Genomic DNA, 19797 nt, shown 5'->3' with positions numbered 1-19797 from the left:
TCCTCTCGCCCCTCACGCTCTTTTGCCCTCGCTTTCAAGGCCAGCACTGTTACCATCAAGAGCCATTTCCCCGCATCGAGTTTGTCTATTAACAGAGGCGTTGATTAAATGCAGGAGAGAGACCCGAGAGACGGATAGGTTCACGTGCTCCGCTGCTTGTACGCTCCTCTGTTTCCAACCTCTCTTTCTCTCTCTCTCTCTTTCTCTCTGATCCTCTCACTCCTTCGATTCTCGAGCGTCTCGTTCGTGCGTACGCGGTAAAGTATGTGGAATGAAGATCGATGCGATTTGTGGGTGCGAGCAGGGGTGGATAAAGGATCGCGCGTTCTGTGAACGGAAGCACTGGAACACACCGGGTGGCTGAGGTAAAAAGAGCGGTGGCTGGCTGGGATAGAGCTTAACGAGTCCTGAATAATCGACCGACCACTTTCACGGATCCTTGCCCGTGTCAAACGACGATCCGATGCTTCTCGGTCATTTGTTTCCTTCTACGGGACGCTGTCGTGCCCGCAACGCTACGAAGAACGCCGAGTTCTTGGTCGCGTTCATTTGTGTGCCTCTAACGACACTGAACGTTCGGGAGAGGAACAGCGGCCGTGGATTTATTAATCTTCCGCATACAGTGATTATGATTTAATTAAATGAAAATGGTTCGCGTCAGATTTTATATTATATTATGAATTTTCGTTGATCGACCATCGTGCTTTCGTTCGTTTATTATTCTATTTAGAGTAACGATTACGTTGAACGGTTAGTAGCTACATTGATTTATAAAAATTCATTCGGAGACAAAACGAAATAGATTGAATAATACGAATTTGTCGGAGAACAAGTAATTTATACGCATAATTAGAGCTCATGTAACAGGAATTCTCGTCACTATCATGATTTTCCGTTTATATAATAGGAATTCACTTGCAGATAAGTGAATTCAACCACCGAGAGTTCACTTAATCAGACGCTGATTATAATTTCGTACAAATAAACGGAATTCCACTTACATTTTAGTCAAATTGACTGGTTTTACAATTTTATTTTAAAATTTCTACTGCATGTTATATTTTTTTCGCAATGATGTAATGACCTTTGCATAATGAGTTTTATTTTATTTTCTATGTATCCAAACTGAAAATAATTTTGTATCAAGGCTACTTATACTAATACCAATCGAAATGACTGGTACCTGTCAAAGTGTAAAAGGGTTCTGCAATCTGTTTATCGAACCCCAATTAACCAGTTTCCTCGTTTTGCACAATTTGCCACACGTTTTTTAAATTTTTACCGCGTACCATTCAATATGATGATATCAGTTATCAGGAAAATTCCGGATCGATCGCTAGATGCTAGCAATACCACACCAGTCAAAATGGTTCTACAATTTTATAAATGTGTCAATTCTCGTTTAGGGATGGTAGTCCCAGATGGTTTAATAATACCAAAAATGTACTATACAACATGGAATTGCTTCTGTAAGAAAGTAATAAATCAATAAATATACAAATATTTTATTATTACGTATTTTTAAAGACCAGTCATTGTGGCTGGTTTTGGTAGAAATAGCTTCGTGTTAACCCATTTGCATCGTGGCTCTACTTAAGAGGACTGGTCCCTATCATCGCGCGCAGTCGGTCGTAGGTGTAGTAAACGACATCCGAATTCTTCGTGCAGTTTATCGAAAATTTACTGTTCAAAACGATTAGTAGACAATGTTACTTCGCAAACATCGCATCTTACATTCTTTATAACAGAGGGAAAAAGTAAAAATTATTTATTTAAAAAAAATTATTTAGATTAAAATGGAAATAAAAAAAAAACAGTGGCAGATCCAGTCCTTAAGACTATTGAGGGTACGTGGTACAAGGATGTGTGGACATCCGGATGCTATCTTGCCCGCGGTGAGTGATCTGATTTAGGCAGAGACCCGTTTAGCCTGTCGGCCGACGTAACAATTAGAAATCGGTCCTAAACATCGCATTCAATTAATTTGGCAAAACTGCGTTTATCGTCGGTCAAGTCTGTCAAACTAATACAAACTTCCTGGAAACTTGGGCCTGGGAAAGAAGGGCCACACAGGTTACAGGAAAAGGCTGACGCGAATTTGGAAACTCCACGGAAATATCGTCGCGGGTTAGGGTTCTGTAGGAAGAGAAAAGCAAGTTCGCGAATATTAACCGGTCGCGAGTAATTTGGCGTATTTATTAACGAGATGTCGTCTCTAATGGGTAGCATGGACGCGGTCGAGCCGCGGAAAATAGAATTTCATATTTGGCCGCGTGAGAGATAACGTCTCTCCGCGCTACTTGTAAACTTTATGAAACTAGCCCCAAGGGTGATTTCATTATTCCTCTCGCGGCGCGAAATCGAGAGTGCCGTGGCTAGAGCGTTTTCCGCGTCTGCTCTTCTACAATACCGTTTCACCTCGACGAGAGGAGTCCAATCAAAACTCGTCGGTCCCGCCGTGTTTCTCTCGAATCGAGACATTTCCTTTTTCCTGTCCCAGCCGCCGTGTTTCTCCTCGTCTCTACTATCCCCCTCTCTTCTTTTATCTTGTCGCGTTTCCCATCTCGTCTCTCCTCTCTCTCCGACTTCCATGCCTCAATATATCAAACTTCCAGCGGCGAAGCGTCAGACAATCGATTTAATCGGTGAACTGTGAAAGAGATTGCGGCCTCTCCGCTCCGTGCGCCATCGCATAATGTAAAATCGACAGAGAGAGAGAGAAAGAGAGAGAGAGAGAGAGAGCCTTCAGTGCTGGCGCGCGGTGCGATTTAAACGCGGCGGAAAAAAATTCGATTTCCGTCTGTACGCCGCTCGTGGCATCGGCCGGCATCGATGTTTTTCCACGACGTTCCACGGTAAACTACTCGCCGATATCGCGTGAAATCGCTTCGGTTGGTGAACGGGCAATTAGGGAGGCGTGACTCGAATACACGGCTAATTGATCGAGGAATAAAATTCGACGCGTGGGCGGACGACGCCGGTTCGTTCGGGATTCCTCTAGATATTTTTCGATAAATTTACGAGATCGTTGCTGATATTTTGCGAGGGATGCCCTTTTCTGAGGGGGGGGGGGAGCGACCATCGTGGATGAAATGGATGAAGAGAATTCCGGTGATTGTAAGATACTAGCTGATGTACGTATGTTCTTGTTTTATTATCGTTGTGATATTGAGTTTATAGTAGGAAAAGTTAACAGTTATTTATTTATTTTTATTCTCATATTTATTTGTGTTTGGTACAAGCAGAAATATTATAAATGCATTTTTAATGGATTTATACAATGGATTGTGTGACTTTTATATCATTCGGTGGCTAAGAAGAAATATTGTGGGAAATATTGTTTAAAATAGATGACAAATCTACGATGTTTTGCAAGTAATAAATAATAGTTTAGTCTTTACGCTAGTTTATTAATATTTTTTAGATATACGGGAAAACGACGAAAACGCATATTTCGTACGAAAATCAAATGAAAAAATAATCTTCACGCGGAATTGTTTTATAACGTACTGAATTTTGAAATTGTTTTTCTATGCAACATAAAAAATGTGACTTGTCATATTCATTTATCGTGGTCTTCGTATAGAACTTCACAGTTTACATAGGAAAATCTTGTTTTCATTAGCTTGGAAAATCCGCAAAATTATCGATGCTCGAACTATAGTAACGAGCGTGCCGTTAAACGGTTTTACGATTGTAGATCGTAAAAACGATAAGTGGATGCTCGTTAAGCATGCGTTCAAGTTGGTCGCTTCATCTTGGTGCTAAATGAAAACTAGAAAAGTCGTTCCTCCTTCGAGTGTAAAACTTAGCTCACCGTGTCGTAACTCCAACTCCTCGGACGTTTGTTTTATAGTTTTTCTCATTGTTCCGCCCGTTCCTTGAATTTCGAAGTTTTTCGAGAGCTTTCACGATCGTTTCCTCACTCGTAACCCTTTCGCGTAATTTCTTGTGGTTGAACTTTTGTTTCTCTAACGAGCGCCCGTGGCGATATCCTCCAATGGAACATCAACGTGAATCGTCCAATATGTCATGTTAAGTAAAATATCAACGCTACCAAAGTTAACTTTTGTGGCCGCAATTGAGAGCTAAATTACCTCGAATATCTGGAGATTTCTTAGAATTACGATCATTGTATATTTCGAGCGTAATAAAATAATGGTCGACTTTTATTTTTAATTTAGAGTTACGCTTAACATTCAGTATTGCTATCATTCTATAGCTTTAATAATTTTATGTCTGTGTTATAGAAAATTGTGTCGTACAATACCGCGAATTCCAATTGCAATTGTAGATTATACGAAATTGATATTTTTAAGTAACTTCTCGTAATCTCTACAAACGCGAGAAATCTTTCAGTTGCATGACTTTCGCAGTGTTGATTTTTAACAGAACCAAAAGAATGCCGACCATCGTAGGAGATTTGCATCCTAATTTGCTCGACGGTATTTAAAGAGCAAATCGTTTGGCGGAAATCTTCGAGTGGAATTTCATCAACGATAGAATCCTAGCGCGCCTGGTAGTCTCCGTCGAAATTACTGTTTCTCTGGATCTGACACGAAATTCCACTTCATTTTTACGCTCTGCTTGGTATTTCCATAAATTTCACCACGACTGGCAACCGACGTTCGACTCGGATTAGATTTGTCAAGAAATACTTATTGAACGTTAAACATAATTCTGCGATTTCGCTTTAATATACGGAATAGTGGCATCGCAAACTGATTTTAGTCTATTATTTTATATATTTTATAATATACGGAATAGTGGCATCGCAAACTGATTTTAGTCTATTATTTTATACATTTTACATCTATGGGAAATTTTATTTCTCAAGTAAAAGCTCCATTGTAAAAGTGAAAATTTGAGATAGAAGATAATAAACATTTCTGTAAGATTAAAGACTTCTTGGAATTGAATTTTGCAACCTCGTTTCTTCAACGCAATATCGAACTTTGACAAACTTTTGCCAGAATCTGCGAAAAACCGAGTTTTCTTGATCGAATAACTGTTATTCTTTGTGACTGTTTCAGAACCTAATTTCGTGGGATCTTACGACATCGGCAGCCACGTATTCTTCTTCTTTCGCGAGACGGCAGTGGAATACATAAATTGCGGCAAAAGTGTGTATTCCCGCGTGGCGAGAGTTTGCAAAAGGGACACCGGCGGCAAAAATATCTTGTCGCAAAACTGGTCGACTTATTTAAAAGCCAGGCTGAATTGTTCGATACCTGGTGAATTTCCGTTTTACTTCAACGAAATACGTAAGTTTTTATTCAATATTATTATTCGAACTTAACTAATTAACCAAGTAAAAGAGTGCTTTCATAACCATTTTTCAAACATGACATTTTTTTTAATGTATCTTTATATACACATACTTACACACACACACATATATATTATTTGCTTAAATTTATATATTTATTTTTTGCGTCCTAGGTATTTTAAAATTTATAATTTTTATATGCATTGAAAAACCCCCATATTATTCGTGTTTTAAAGTTTAATTTTTCGAACGTGATGATTCAAAATTCAGGTACTCGCGATGCTGGAAACTTCAACCAAAGAATAACATAATTATTTAAGAGGTTCCGAGGAATAAAATTTTTGAGGTCGAATTATCGATAAGTTTCAGTAATAAAATCAGCCTGCTTGTAAATCGAAACAAGTTATATGTATTGATAAATTATTAGAAACTCGTAATAAGATCCTCTACATAAATATGAATTGTATAATGTATAGTTTTCTCAGCTTATCTTGTTTTTGGAAAAAATATATTATTTATCCACCGACTCTTGCACTTGGTGTCTAATAAAATTTGTTTAATTTATCAGGAAATTAATAGTTGCTCGTATTTTGTATATTTGCAGAGAGTATCTACAAAGTGCCCGGCGATGACACCCACTTTTACGGTACTTTTACCACGTCGACGAACGGATTGATGGGTTCGGCGATTTGCTCGTTCCATATCGACGCGATTCAAGAGGCGTTCCGTGGAAAATTCAAAGAACAGGCGACGAGCAGCAGCGCTTGGCTTCCGGTGCTTTCCAACAAAGTTCCTGAACCGCGACCTGGTCAATGTGTGAACGACACTGAATCGTTCCCGGACACGGTGCTGAACTTCATTCGTTCTCATCCCTTGATGGACTCGGCCATATCGCACGAGAACGAAAAACCCGTCTTTTATAAACGCGACGTGATGCTCACACGGCTGGTCGTGGATAAACTACGAATCGATTTCGTTGGACTCGATTTGGATTATACGGTCTACTATGCAGGATCCAGTGAGTATTAATTTCATACGTTAAAGGATTATACATTTCGTCGATTTGCTATGATTATATGTTCTGTTCAACGATTAATTGATTTTCATTTCGAAATTGATGAATCTTATCTCGTTTGTAATTAACATTTTCTTATATTTCTTTATATTTACTGTATTTATGCTTCCTAATTATTACTCCAATATATTAATTATTATTATAATAATTTGAATAAATATTGTACTATGTACTTTAGACTCAGTACTTTATAATTTTAGACAAGATATTAATAAAAATACAATAGGACTTTATTTCTTCTATCAAACCGTTAATAACTGTCAACTTTATTTTGCGAGTATAAAATTAATTTATCATTATTCTAAGCAAAATATCTAGAGATTTATGAACCCCAGAAGCTGTTTTTCCAGTTGTAGCATTTTTGCTTATAGCGACTTGCTGCAGTAGTTTCATAACTTACATTTTTCATCGTGCCAGGATTAAACTTTAAATCGGGAAATTGTGATAAGAAATTTAATTCGGGACTCGTAGCTAGGTTGGAGCGCGTTTTGCGCTGATATCCGTTGGCCGATTTGTCGTCGAGAAACTCGGCAAGATAATCATGAGCGAACTTCAAAGTTCTTGCAGTTGACTCGTACAATCTGCTATCGCAATCGCAGCTCTCGTCTCACAGTCAACTGTCTAGTGTCTATTACCGCTAAAAACTAATATAATCAGAAGTCTCCTGTACACTTGCAAACTGTACAAGAAACAAGTTACAAAAACACGATATAAGTCCGTGACTAATTACACGTTGTAACTTCCATTATCGATTAATATCAGGATCTTCTAATTGCACGAACGAAACAAATTACTTTCTATCATCGCGGTATTATCAAGAATAGAACAAAAATCTGTAGAGAAGGAAGCGCTTCTTTCAACAAGATCGGAGTTCAGAAAGGTGCAAGAGTCTTGTCAGTAATTTAATTCCAGGTGAAACAGTTACTTCGGAATATTTAACATGTTTCGCGTTGTACGAAGATTAACTTTTAATGGAACTTTATGGAAATATAGCAGTTACACCTAATTCTTAACATTTTGATCTTCTTTGAAATCCTGAGCCAGGCCAAAACGAGTCTTTGATGAAATTAATTGGAAAAAATATCTCTTTGCCTCTTGAAATCATCACCTTTGATATTTATTACGTTATCGATGGTATTTTCGATATAAAACGCATTAATTATAAAAAAGTAACGCTTACGTATTTCAATCTTCTGCATTTTAATCTTCTTTTGTATTTTGCTGTCGACTGTTATGAATTACCCACGTGATAGAAAGTCTGTGACATAAAAATTTGTTAATCGACAAAGGTAAATTTAATAGAACGTTGTCTCTCTTAATTGTGTTTGTGAACGCGTTATTCTCGTTTGTTACAGGTGACGGACGTGTACACAAAGTTGTTCAATGGATAGACAATAATGGCGATTCGCAATCTATTCTGTTGGATGTTTTTGACGTGACGCCAGGCGAACCAATTCAGGCGATGGAAATCTCGAAGGAACATAAGGCTCTTTACGTCGCTTCCGATCATCGAATAAAACAGATCGACCTGGTGATGTGCACCCGTAGATACGACAATTGTCTCCGCTGCGTTCACGATCCTTACTGCGGCTGGGACAAGGACACGAACACGTGCAAACCTTACGAACCTGGGTGAGTGTATTGCTTTATCGTTATTCCAAGTTCCAAAAATGGCATTGGATCCAATGCGATTAGATCTAACGATGTAATGTAATTGGAAAGAGAATTCGAGTTTGGAATCTAATAAAAATTTATTGTTATACCCTTTAAGAATTATATCCAGAAATGGAATTACAGATATTATCTTATATTATACTTAATACTTAGGTTTTGGCTATTTTGTAATGACAGTCAAAATTTTTGCAAGTATTTTACGTTAACCTTGTTGCATTCTTTCCGTCATCTTCGATCCATTGTACATTTTTCAATATTGGAAAATATCTCAAGTTTGAGTAAAACATGAAAGAATTGTTATATATACGCGTTCCTGTTTCGACTTTATATCGAAGGTTCTCTTAACAGATTAGAAGTCTTCTTAAGGAGCATTAATCAGACGATTAATGTTGTTGTCAATATTTCAGAGTTCTCAACATTGTATTGACAATATATATCGATCGTCTAAATAGTTACACCTCCTCTAGTCGTAAAAATAAGAGTAAGGTTGTTACATAAAAATTCGCAGATCGCAGCAGGTTTATCATCTTTGTCGTATATTTATACAAAAATTTGGAGTTTATATTTTATCATATTTATTACAAAAGATGCGATTCAAATTAGAACGTCGATTTTTTGAACGTATAACAATTTTAAAGAACACAATGGTAGATCTTGACTGTACATGAAAAATACATAAAGTGGTACAAATAAGACACTGACAAAATACTTTGTGCAAATATTATTATTTTATAAATGCTGACTGTTATATATATATATATTTATATTATATATTTGACGAGTTTATTATTCTACAAATTTATTATATTTCATACCGAGAGGTAGTTACAGCGTAGGTAACAAATGATACAAGGATAGTACGTGGAAGAAAAAAATGTAGTTCGATAAAATACTTTTCTAGAGTTAAACATTAGCATGTTTTCAATGTTCAACATTTCACGGTGAACTTTCATGCACAGAATGACCTAGTTAAGTTGGTCCAGTTTAATAAATTCGAACGAACATTGCCCCGACTCCACTGTTTTCCTTCCTGAAATTTCCATAACCCGCTTAAATCCTTTTGAACACAGTCCGTTCCATCTATCCGATCGGTTATATATTTAAAGATACATACATTTGTTATAACATATAATGCAAAGTTTTGTTTTATCTTCGGTCATAATGGATGATACTCGACTCATATTAATAGGAAATTATTTTTCTCTCTAATAACAACGAATTTAATATATTTCACGAATGTTTTAAAATTTGTGAGAAATGATGTTAAAAAAAAATGTTAAGCGTATATCGAAGAAATTGAAATGAAAAACAGATATAATACGAAAGGGAATAAATCTCTATTTTTTCAGAAAACTACTTTACGAAAAAATTATTGAAATCCTCAAAGATCGAAGTTCAATCTATAAAGTTTCTATAAAATTTATGAATTGATTATTTCGAGTATTCTGATAATCCTAATGTTAATATATATAATATACAATATATATTTAGTAAAACAGTAGGAGGGTTCTGTAGTATATACATTGGATAAAAACAAATAAAGCAATCATTTAGGAATAGCTCATAAGCTTTGGAGTTCAAGAGAATAATTTTTACAATTTTTCTCTGTCCGTTTCTTTGTCTGTTTGTTGTACGTAAAAGCTATCGAGCGGATATTGATGGAGTTTTTTCTGTTGTATCGCTTACTGCCCGAGGGGGAAAAATAGAATATATTTTATCTTGATTCGTTTTGTAGAAGCTAAGAAGTAGCCTGGCATCTGAATTGTATGCGCTTCCACGTTTGGTAGAGATCAAACAACGATGTTTATTGTTTACGTGTTTGTTTTGAAATGGAACTTTTTTATAATTTAATATCTTTTACTAGCCTAACTGTCTATATAAAAAATATTTCATTCGTAGAAATTCATCTGCTTATAGACTGTTCCGAATATTAGTAGCCCACGCGAACAAAGTTGCAAATGCTAATAAATAATAAAGTTTCGCAAGAAAAACATGAATAATACGAAACACTATGCTCATGATCGTATTTTTATTGTTTTACAGGCTTCTCCAGGACGTGTCAAACAGTACGGCAGACGTTTGCGACAGCAGCGTGGGTAAACGGAAGCTCGTAGTCACCTGGGGCCAGTCGGTGCATCTCGGTTGCTTCGTGAAGATGCCGGAAGTGCTGGCGAATCAGGAAGTCAGGTGGTACCACTACAGCAAGGAGAAAGGCAGGTATCAGATAGCCTACAAGTACGGTGCTGGAGGGGACAAGTTCATCGAGACGTCCGAGAAGGGCTTGGTGATCGTTGGCGTGAACGAGCAAGACGCCGGAAGATACGATTGTTGGCTCGGTGGTTCGCTCCTCTGCTCGTACAACATCACAGTGGACGCACACAGATGCTCTGCGCCAGCCAAGTCAAACGACTATCAGAAGATATACTCGGATTGGTGTCACGAATTCGAGAAGTACAAGTCGGCCATGAAGAGTTGGGAAAGGAAGCAAGCGGTAAGTCGACATGCTTTGATCCCACGAATATATTTGTGTTGATGCTTGCGATCGAACTTGGAAACCTTTGATGAAATATGAATGAAAATATTCTTTTTGTAATCTTCTATAATCCTGTTGGCAAGAATTTTTCTATTTCTGTACTTCTCTTCGTGGTTTTAGTAATCTTGTATTCTTTGCTTGTCGAGAAATTAATGTCATTAATTCGTTTCGTTTGTAAGTGTGATTGTTTATATATAGAGCTGATAACAAATCTGAAAAGTTTTATAAAGAAACGTGGTTTGCAAGAAGAAATCGTTTGATATATCGCTGGCAAATATGTAATCTAACTCTGAATGTGAAGTTCCTTAGAAAATTGAATTCATCCTTGAAAAAACAAAAGCTTCGTAGCAAGCTAATATTTACTTTTCACGCGAGATTTCTTTTCCTTTACTGCACGTGGCTACGATCTAAAGAGCTTTGTATAATGCAATACAAATTGAAGATAAAAACTACCAAAGATCTTTCATACGTATGTCCATTCTTTCGAAAAGGAAATACGATATTCGTCAGAGGTTTCCCTTTCCTTTTTGCATAAATGCGAATATAAACGCTATAGAGTGTAATTTGATGTAATTGAAATATATGTGATTGTAACTTGAAATAAAAAAAGTAAACTGGTAAAATTACTTACGTTATAAAATAGTCGTCCTATGAATTACGTACAACGTGTTACCATTGCAAATATTTCTCACAGAAAGTGAGCTATGGGAAAGCTATTAGAACTATTCCAGTTACGCAAGACAACTTTCTTCGGAATATCTTTGTGTTTTTAAATGCATTGTTACGCTTTCGACCTCACAATCAAGAATATATAAAGATATGCCTCAAATTATAAACAAACTGATTGCCTCGATCGATATAAAATTACAAAATTGTAAAAACTCTTTGTACTACAAAAGTCTATAACTAAGATATGCTACAATTTCTTATTCATCAATTCATTAATATCATTATTTGCACAATAGGATCCAAATGCTAGATTTTTTGATCCAATCGTATAATTCGTTTTTATTCATTGTGGAACAAACTTAAATATATTTACCTCTCAATTATTACGTAACGTTCAACTTATCGCCTGCTTGAGGAACCCCACCATTTTCTCTGTTATAGCAATGCGCATCGAGGCAAAACGACAGCAATCAAAATTTACACACGAACGAGGTGTACGGCACCCCCTTAGTCTGATGGAGCCGATCATTGGAGCCCTCGTCGAGCCGAGATCCCGACATACTGCCACGCGCGAGCGTCTTGCCGAAGAATCGCGGTCCATCCACGATCAGTTGGACGAGGCTCACTCTCCTTCTGACCGGTTACACCACTGCCTTTGTCCTTCTTGCTGCCGACGATCTTTCGTCCAAGTGAAAGCCACGAAACGCGTCCGTATGAAAAGAACCGGCAAATCGAATGACCGAAACGCGAGCATCATGTTCACCGCGACATCCATCCTCGATCGGTTGGACGAGCCTCAGTCACCTTCTAACCGGTTACACCATTGCCTTTGTCTTTCTTGCCGCTGACGATTTTTCGTCCAAGTGAAAGCCACGAAAATACACGAGCAGCAAATACCCGGCAAGTGAAACGTCCGAAGTACAAGTACATTTTCATCACATTCACAGTGACGTTCGTCTTCGATCGTTCGAACGAGCCTCGTTCTGATTGGCCTCATCTCCCGCCCGGAACGTGTCTCTCGCTTAACTTTCAAGTTTCTGCGAGATAAATAAAAAGATAATATCCCTACGGAATAGAAATATTCATATGAAAGAGAGAAATATTCACAGAAATATCGATATTTCGAGGTTACTTGTAACCAATCGGTGTAACGAGGCTGTCCGCAACGCGCAGTGTTCATCGCACGATCGCTCGTCATTGTTACATTAATCATAGTATCATTTACATTCTGTATTGCCATAATGTCATAATGCACGTGTACGGTGGAGCACTGTCAAAGATCCGGTTTCGTTTCTAATGGGCAACCCTCTCCACGAATACTTTTCATTAACCCCGTGTATAAATAAATGACACGCGACGCGGTCAAGAAGAACGCGATTCCAGGATCGTCTCGAGAGAAAGTGCGCCTTAAACGCGAACGACGATAGGAATAACTCGGCCGGAAGGGCAACAATAATACATGTGGACTGCGCACGCTGGTACACACACGGTTCCTAAGCTTTCTCACGCCGTGGATCGGTTCCTCGAGCGAGGAAGATACAAGGTCAGGGAAGGGTCATTAGAAGAGATCGTCGAGATTGATCGTCCGTGGTGGCGGAGGTTGATCGGTGATCACGAAAACGCGGCTCGAATCGAGGCGTCCGTCCGCGAAGTAACGCGTTTAGAAACCGGAAATCAATCCTCCTGTTTCCTTAGATCTGTGATACGAACGAAACGAGACGAGAGAGAGAGAGAGAGAGAAAGAGAGAGAGAGAGAGAGAGGTTGGTCGCTCTATCGAGAATAGGGAGGTTACAGGAGCAAACAACCGAGAGTAAAAGGCGACGACGAGATCGAAAAGAGAAGAGAGAAAATAAATACCATAAGGTCGAGCTTCAGTGTAGTTTTAACGAGTCAAAGATAATGAGTCAGGATCGACACGATCTTGTATGTAAGTTGTATATCGATTTGCTAATGAAGAAAGTGAAATTGGGAGAGAATGGAAAAGAATGGAACGCGTCCAGGGAGAGAACGCGACATAACGTCGACGCGTTTTCGAACGTCACGCAAAGTTACACATGAGATTATTAATCGGCTACCGCGTAGGTGGCGCGCGCGCGATCACCTCGACTTATTATTAGCTTGTTAGCTTTTTCATATCAACAGTTTTCGCGACGTGCACCGTCGCCTTTGTCTTCGATTCGCACGATTCCTTTCATCACCCTCACTCGACCAAACATTTGTTTTCAACTTGTTTTTATCTTTTTTTTATAGCGTAGATGCATCGATCGATCGATGCGATTCTGTTCCTTGCCCCATAGATCATAGTTATAGCATTGTAGTTTTTGGGTTCTTCTGTCGCGATTCTATTGAAATGTCTTTGAAATCAACATTTCTCAAGTTTTTGTCAGTATTCGGATATAATATCTTGGAGATAATGAGAAAGGAAAGTTAGTTACTCAGTGTCACGAATGTGACAATTGTTGAATTCTAAACGTGCAGAAAGAAATTGTATCGATTAACGGGATTTAAGTATTCTTCCAATAATTTCATGAATCATGAACTCGTGTATTTAAATTTTAATCGAAAATCTTTAATGTCGGACTTAGAATTCGATATTTAGGAAAAAACTAGAAAGCCAGACTAGCGAAAATTCGATGACAATCTAATTAGCCTAATTTATTAACATTTATAAATATAAGTGTTTCGAATTGTGTTAAGATTTTAATCGATCGTTCTCTTTTCCTTCGTATGATTCTAAATTACCAAAATGCTAACCAAGACAATTCCATCCATATCGCTATAATCGAGCCCGTATTCACAGCCATCCTAATCACTCAACGATATCACTGTTACCATAATCATTCACGAGAACTCTAAAGGTGCTACGTAGGTGCGTCTGACGCGTATTGGAGATCAGTAATAAGGCCTGTCATCCTCATATTCACTATACGCCTTCAAATCTATACAAACACACACACAAAAGACAAACACATACTTGTATACTTGGATAGAAATACACGCAGATTTATCACACGAATCTATCTGCATCCAACTTCTACGTTTACTCGAATTTCCTCGAGTACTTATCTTTTTGGATGCCAAAGATTCAAACAGATTCTCGTATATGTCTCCGAGCCTAGGAGTAGAATAATTCTGTTTTTGCTCGACGATTTTCGCCAGATTGAATCGGGTCTCGATCGAGCTTAAATCGTTCAGCAAATCGACGTAAATCGCGGGTCAATCGGACAGACGATCGGTTCGAGACAGTTTCGAAATCCACGCGCTCGTGAACACGGATGTCTCGTTTCGAGCAGCAAGCAGCTTCGACAGCAAGACAAATGTCGGCGAGCAATACGTTCTCTTGTTCGTTTTCCGTTCGTTCGATCGCGTCGTTCGATTAAGTAACATTGATCGACGATTTACCGGTCTTGTTCTAATATTTCCATGTATGTCCGTAGCGAAGCGCGTTTAGGTTACCCGCTGTTCGATTAAACGTATAAAGTCGTTTCTCTTCCGGTCCGGGAACGTCCGTATGTAAATAGGATCGTCATAGTGCATGGTATTTTTATAAAAATTCTCTTCGGAACGATACAATCGTAGACGCGAGGAATAATAGCGTTCTCTGTTCTCCGCAAGTTTTCCTTTTATCTCCACTAGTTCTTATTTCGTACGATTTTTTCGCGATAATTTAATATTTTAATCCTTTATAGTATATTACACGTAGCATTAGTTTATCGTATAATATTTTAAACGTAGATATTCGGATCGTCGGAAGTAATCGAGAACTTGAAATGGTAAACGATGTAAGCGTCAAAAATGAAAATTTTCGGTATGAATAAAAGATATTAGCTTAAAATTCAAACCTACTACTTATTAACTAATAAAATTATCGAATTATTATTCAGATAATTCTAGTCCTTGTAACTAAATTAAATTATCAAGCATGGAATTCGTATCTTTTTTTTTACGGTTAAAGAAAAATCATTCTCTATTTTTCTAACATTTACCATTTATTTGCCATCTTTACCATTTTAACCGTTTAAACTCTTCGATACAAACTTTTCGACGATCAGAATTGCTTCTACCGACGGAGATGGATGCTTACCGGTGCTGTATTAAACAATTCGCGAAACGGTCGCTGTTTCCTGAAGACCCAGTTCGCCATTGCTAGTATACATACGTAGGCTATAAAATATAGACCGTAGCGAGGTGGTGACACCTCTCGTTTTGTGTGTATGTGTGTGTGTATGTGTGTGTGTGAGCGCGCGCGCGTATGCACGGACCGGAGTTCCCTCAGAGGCGAAGGACGACGATCGAAATGCTGCAAAATGAGATACGGTGAACGATAAATGAAATAATAAGTATAATAATGTAGACAAGCGAAAAGGAAGAAGAAAAAGAGGAGAAGAAAAAGAATAAAAAGAGAAAAACACCGATGTATCGGTGATAGTTTCGCTCTTGCCCTTAAGTTTGTACATAAACGTTCGTATTGTTGAGAGGTTCACGTCGCGGCCGTTCCTGACCCGCGAGCCATTTTCTCCTCGCCGTGTGTGAAGTTTTAACTTCAACCGGAAGTCACGACGACCGCGGGCCAATCGGAGGTAGACTCGACGCGCGCGAACCTTTAGTTATTCTTGTACAGAGGTTTGGAACGCCGTGCTCGACGATTTTCTGTTCTGTATCTATCGCGTCGACGGCATACAAAGGTACACTGTCAGATATAGTATGAGAAAACGAATGTATGCGTGATATAGTGTGAACGAGTGCTTGATAAGCACGAGAGAATGAAGAGATATAAATGTATATGAAAAAGGGAGAGGAAAGATGGTAGTAGCGTAAGGTTAATATACAATAATCGGTAATTTAATCTTCAAATATGTACTTATTATGAGCTTCAAACAAGTATTGAATAGTATTATGTCGTAAGGTTAAGGACTTAATTTTCGAGCAAATAAGACGATGAACAGAGAAATACCTTAGACTGTGTCCTATAATCGCGGATCGTGAGTTCAAGAGTTGCCTTCGAGACGATCGGAGAAAAGAAATTTTTCTCTTCGGGTTCGTCTACTTGTAATTCTCGAGGATCATTCACGGAAACGTTTCGCGTCGACTGTAGAACGAAACTGACTGGCAATGAGAATATTTCAGCTATAATTAGAATATTCCAAAGTAATCGACGCGATGTGTGAGTGGATGGCGAGGGCTAACGAGAATCTAAATGACGAATAACGAAGACAGAATGAAAGGGAGACTGTATCAAGACGCGTGTGTGTCGTGACGAAGCGATACGCAAAGAATAATAGTAACTTACCTATATCGTACCTCTATGAAAAGCTATTTAAAAAGAGAAAAAGAGGGGAAATAATAAAAGACGAATAACAGAGGGAAGCAGTAAAAGAGCATAAGAGAGTAGTAAGAGAGCGCAATATTAGAGAAAGCAGAACTGAAAACAGGACAAAGACGCAGAGGATTACTAAGGTACACAATAATCTTGAACCACGAGTCTCTCGTGTACGCGTCGACGGCCAGCGAGGAAGAAAAGCGGGCGCGATCGATAAAACGATCGAGCGATGAAACGCCAATTTAAACGATCCGTTGCCGCGAATGATCCTAGTTCGAGCCCTCGACGAGTGCACATTCAGACTCCGTAGAACGAGTCGGCGTGATCACGGAAAGCAATCTAAGATGAACTTAACGTTGTTAGATATATTATTTGTAATATTATCGGAGTACTGTATATTGCGTAGATACGATCGTGGCTGCTGGATCTCGATGGAAGCAGATGGAGGTAGAAGGAGTATACTGACCGGAGATAGAAGAGCTCATTTTCGTCTGGGAATCGAGATTGTCGTTCTCGTAAATTGATCGATCGGCTGACTGTAAGAATAAGAAGATACGGTTCGGTTATTTAACGTGTGAATCAACGGTTTCGAAGTGAAAATGGCTTGGGGACCATCGCGTTTATGGAACTCCGATCGATCTGATCCAGTGGCGACAATCGTGTCAGCAAAGATAGGTTATAGCTCGATTTAGTGTACGCTGTACGAAAAGACGTCTCCGTGACGACAGTTACTCGAGATACATGAAAGCGAGAGTGAGAAAATGCATGAGAGGAAGAATGATGGAAGAATGCGAATGCCCTAAATGAAACACTTAACTACGATGACTTATTACTACGATATAAAGAGGAGAGTAGGGTAGCCGGTAACGACTAATTCAAATATATCATTAGGACTAGCCGACGACTGTCTTAGGTTCTCTAGATTTCTGTACGGAAACGGTTTTTATTTTCTGGTGAACGTGGGGTGGGAGGGTGATCTACCGAACCGACATTTTTTTAACGTGCTTCATTCATCGCCTCTCTGCAAACATTTTGTAAGCGAATTTATCACACATGACCACGCTCGTAAACCTTTTTTTTTTTTTTTTTATTCCTAATTTCACACACCATCCGATATCCCATTTCTTTTTACATTTTGCGCGTCATCGATTGTCTTCTCGTAACGTTTCCGTTTTGACATCGTTTCGACGACAATCTCCACCGATTGCGACAGAGAAATTCTGCGAGAGAAAGAACGAGAGTAAGAGAGAATGCTGCGTGAGATTCATCATTTCGCCACTGTGTAACTTGTTTCTCATCATCATCATCGTTATTATTTTTACCGTCCTTTCCATTCGATTTTATTTCCTTCCTATTTTTATCCTCTTTCGTTCTGTAACTTTTCTACCGTTTGTACGAGTTTCTTTTCTTTTTATTTTTTGTATAGCGCTCGTCCCTCTCGACTACAGCGATCAAGGGTAGAAAATAGAGTCGGACCAAAGTACATCGTGAATCCGAGAATCTCTTTTATTTTACGAGCGAAGAAATTTATTTTAGATCAAAAGAGGCGTGGCCTGCGTCTCGGCTCGTTTCGAAAGTTCCTTCGCTTTCTATCGAATAGTCATTCGAGTTCGTGCGTAGATATCCGTTCGAAACATTCTGTTCGAATGGCAATGGTGCATGTAACGTAATTAAGGCTATTATTCGGTTTTCTTCCCTATCGGAGAAAAACGGACGTTGCACGCTCTTTCTCTACTATCGATTAAATTTTCTACTGTTTGCGCGTTGGTTGGCACGAACTGACGCGTATATCGCGACAATTTCGTGTACGAACGAGCTCCGAGAAATTTGGACGCTTTACTCTTTTATATATTAACGAGATATATTATTTATATATTAATATTATTTTATATATTTTCGATTTATATTCGATTGTGACTGTCAATTTTTATAATTTAATTAGCACGAGATAAAAGATCCTTAGGGTAGTTTGTTAGTTTTTTAATTTTTTCGATATTTTCTTTGGATTCACGCTGCACTTGCGCCACCAATGGAAAATTCACACGTATCTACGCGTTCGCGCGATTGTCATCGTTAAACACACGACTGTAGACACTTCTTTTAGTTCGAACAACTTCGTACGGTAAGAGACCCTTTAGATATTCACCTAATACTTAAACCTAAACATCCAATCGCTATTTTTATCAAAAAAAAAACATGTTAAAAATCTTTAATAGTTATCCATTGTTCACTATTGCTATAATAAAGTTTTGCTTTAATAAACGATGGATTCGTATGTGCTATTTATTCACGTATACCCTTATGAAAAGTCCATTGTCTTTTGCATAATAAATGACGCGTACAGAATCTTGGATTGTCCGGATGTTCTGTTTTCTTTCGTTACGAGACGTGACACGCATATGGGATTTTATGGTAAGTATATTTTATTCTTTATTACTCTTAAAAGTCTTTCGATAGTATAAATGCTTATTAAAAGTTGAATAAATCCATTTACAATTTTCCGAACTAATATTATATACATTTACGAAACTTGGGAGATTTTTAAATTCAAATGGTTTATATTTGTTACCTTTGCATCGGTGAGAGTTGTTCGAAAAATACCATTAAAGATTCGTATCCAAATCTGTAGCATTTTATATGCATGTATAATAAAAGCAAATACTTAAATGTTACAATTTCTTACCTCGTGTTGCCAATTGCATAAATGAGATTATGTTCGGAAAAAGTATACTATTTAATATACGCTCTAATAATAAAATAACAAAGCACTTCAAAAAATAATTCCGTTTCCATATACCGTGTATCATAAGAGGACAAATAAAGACAACGATTCGAAATCTGGAATCATCTAAATGTGGTAAATCGATCGAAGACACGGATCTGTTTCAAGGCAACAAGGAATATTACGGTCTTTTGTAGACTGAAAAGAATCCCACGTCCATCTATCGCGAACAAATTTAGATCAAAATCCGTGGCGATGATTCGGTTACATTTAATAAGGTTAACAATAAGACAAATCCAGCCAGCGCAACGCGGTCAAAACTTACGTTTCAACCGCGTCTGTTCGACCATTGCCCGATCAATAGAGCAACCTGAACTTCAAGCTATCCCCTGAGTTTGAATAATTACGTGCAACTACTAACTCTCTCCAAGGGAGTTATGCACCCTGTCTATACGCTTTCTACCCTCTCACTCATTGAACTGACGTCGTCACGGCTGACTTCTACGCTCGTAGTCCGCGACGTCATCGTCGTTG

General features: G+C 38.2%; 1 protein-coding gene across 6 annotated transcripts in view; it reads left to right on the top strand.

Moving 5' to 3' along the window:
* LOC132908412 (semaphorin-2A) overlaps nt 1-18806 on the top strand; it is a 564200-nt gene extending 545394 nt beyond the window's left edge. For all 6 annotated transcript variants that reach the window (XM_060962447.1, XM_060962437.1, XM_060962455.1 and 3 more), the window contains 5 exons: nt 5034-5264; nt 5874-6287; nt 7700-7976; nt 10062-10509; nt 11662-18806. In XM_060962447.1, the coding sequence (XP_060818430.1) occupies nt 5034-5264; nt 5874-6287; nt 7700-7976; nt 10062-10509; nt 11662-11736 (1445 nt within the window). In that variant the 3' untranslated portion in view covers nt 11737-18806. The remainder of the gene's footprint in view (nt 1-5033; nt 5265-5873; nt 6288-7699; nt 7977-10061; nt 10510-11661) is intronic.
* Nucleotides 18807-19797: the final 991 nt, after the last annotated feature.

Source organism: Bombus pascuorum, chromosome 1, assembly GCF_905332965.1.
Source record: "Bombus pascuorum chromosome 1, iyBomPasc1.1, whole genome shotgun sequence".
Lineage (NCBI taxonomy): Eukaryota > Metazoa > Arthropoda > Insecta > Hymenoptera > Apidae > Bombus > Bombus pascuorum.
The sequence above is the reverse complement of the archived record's forward strand: the minus strand, read 5'-3'. Positions and strand labels throughout refer to the sequence as shown.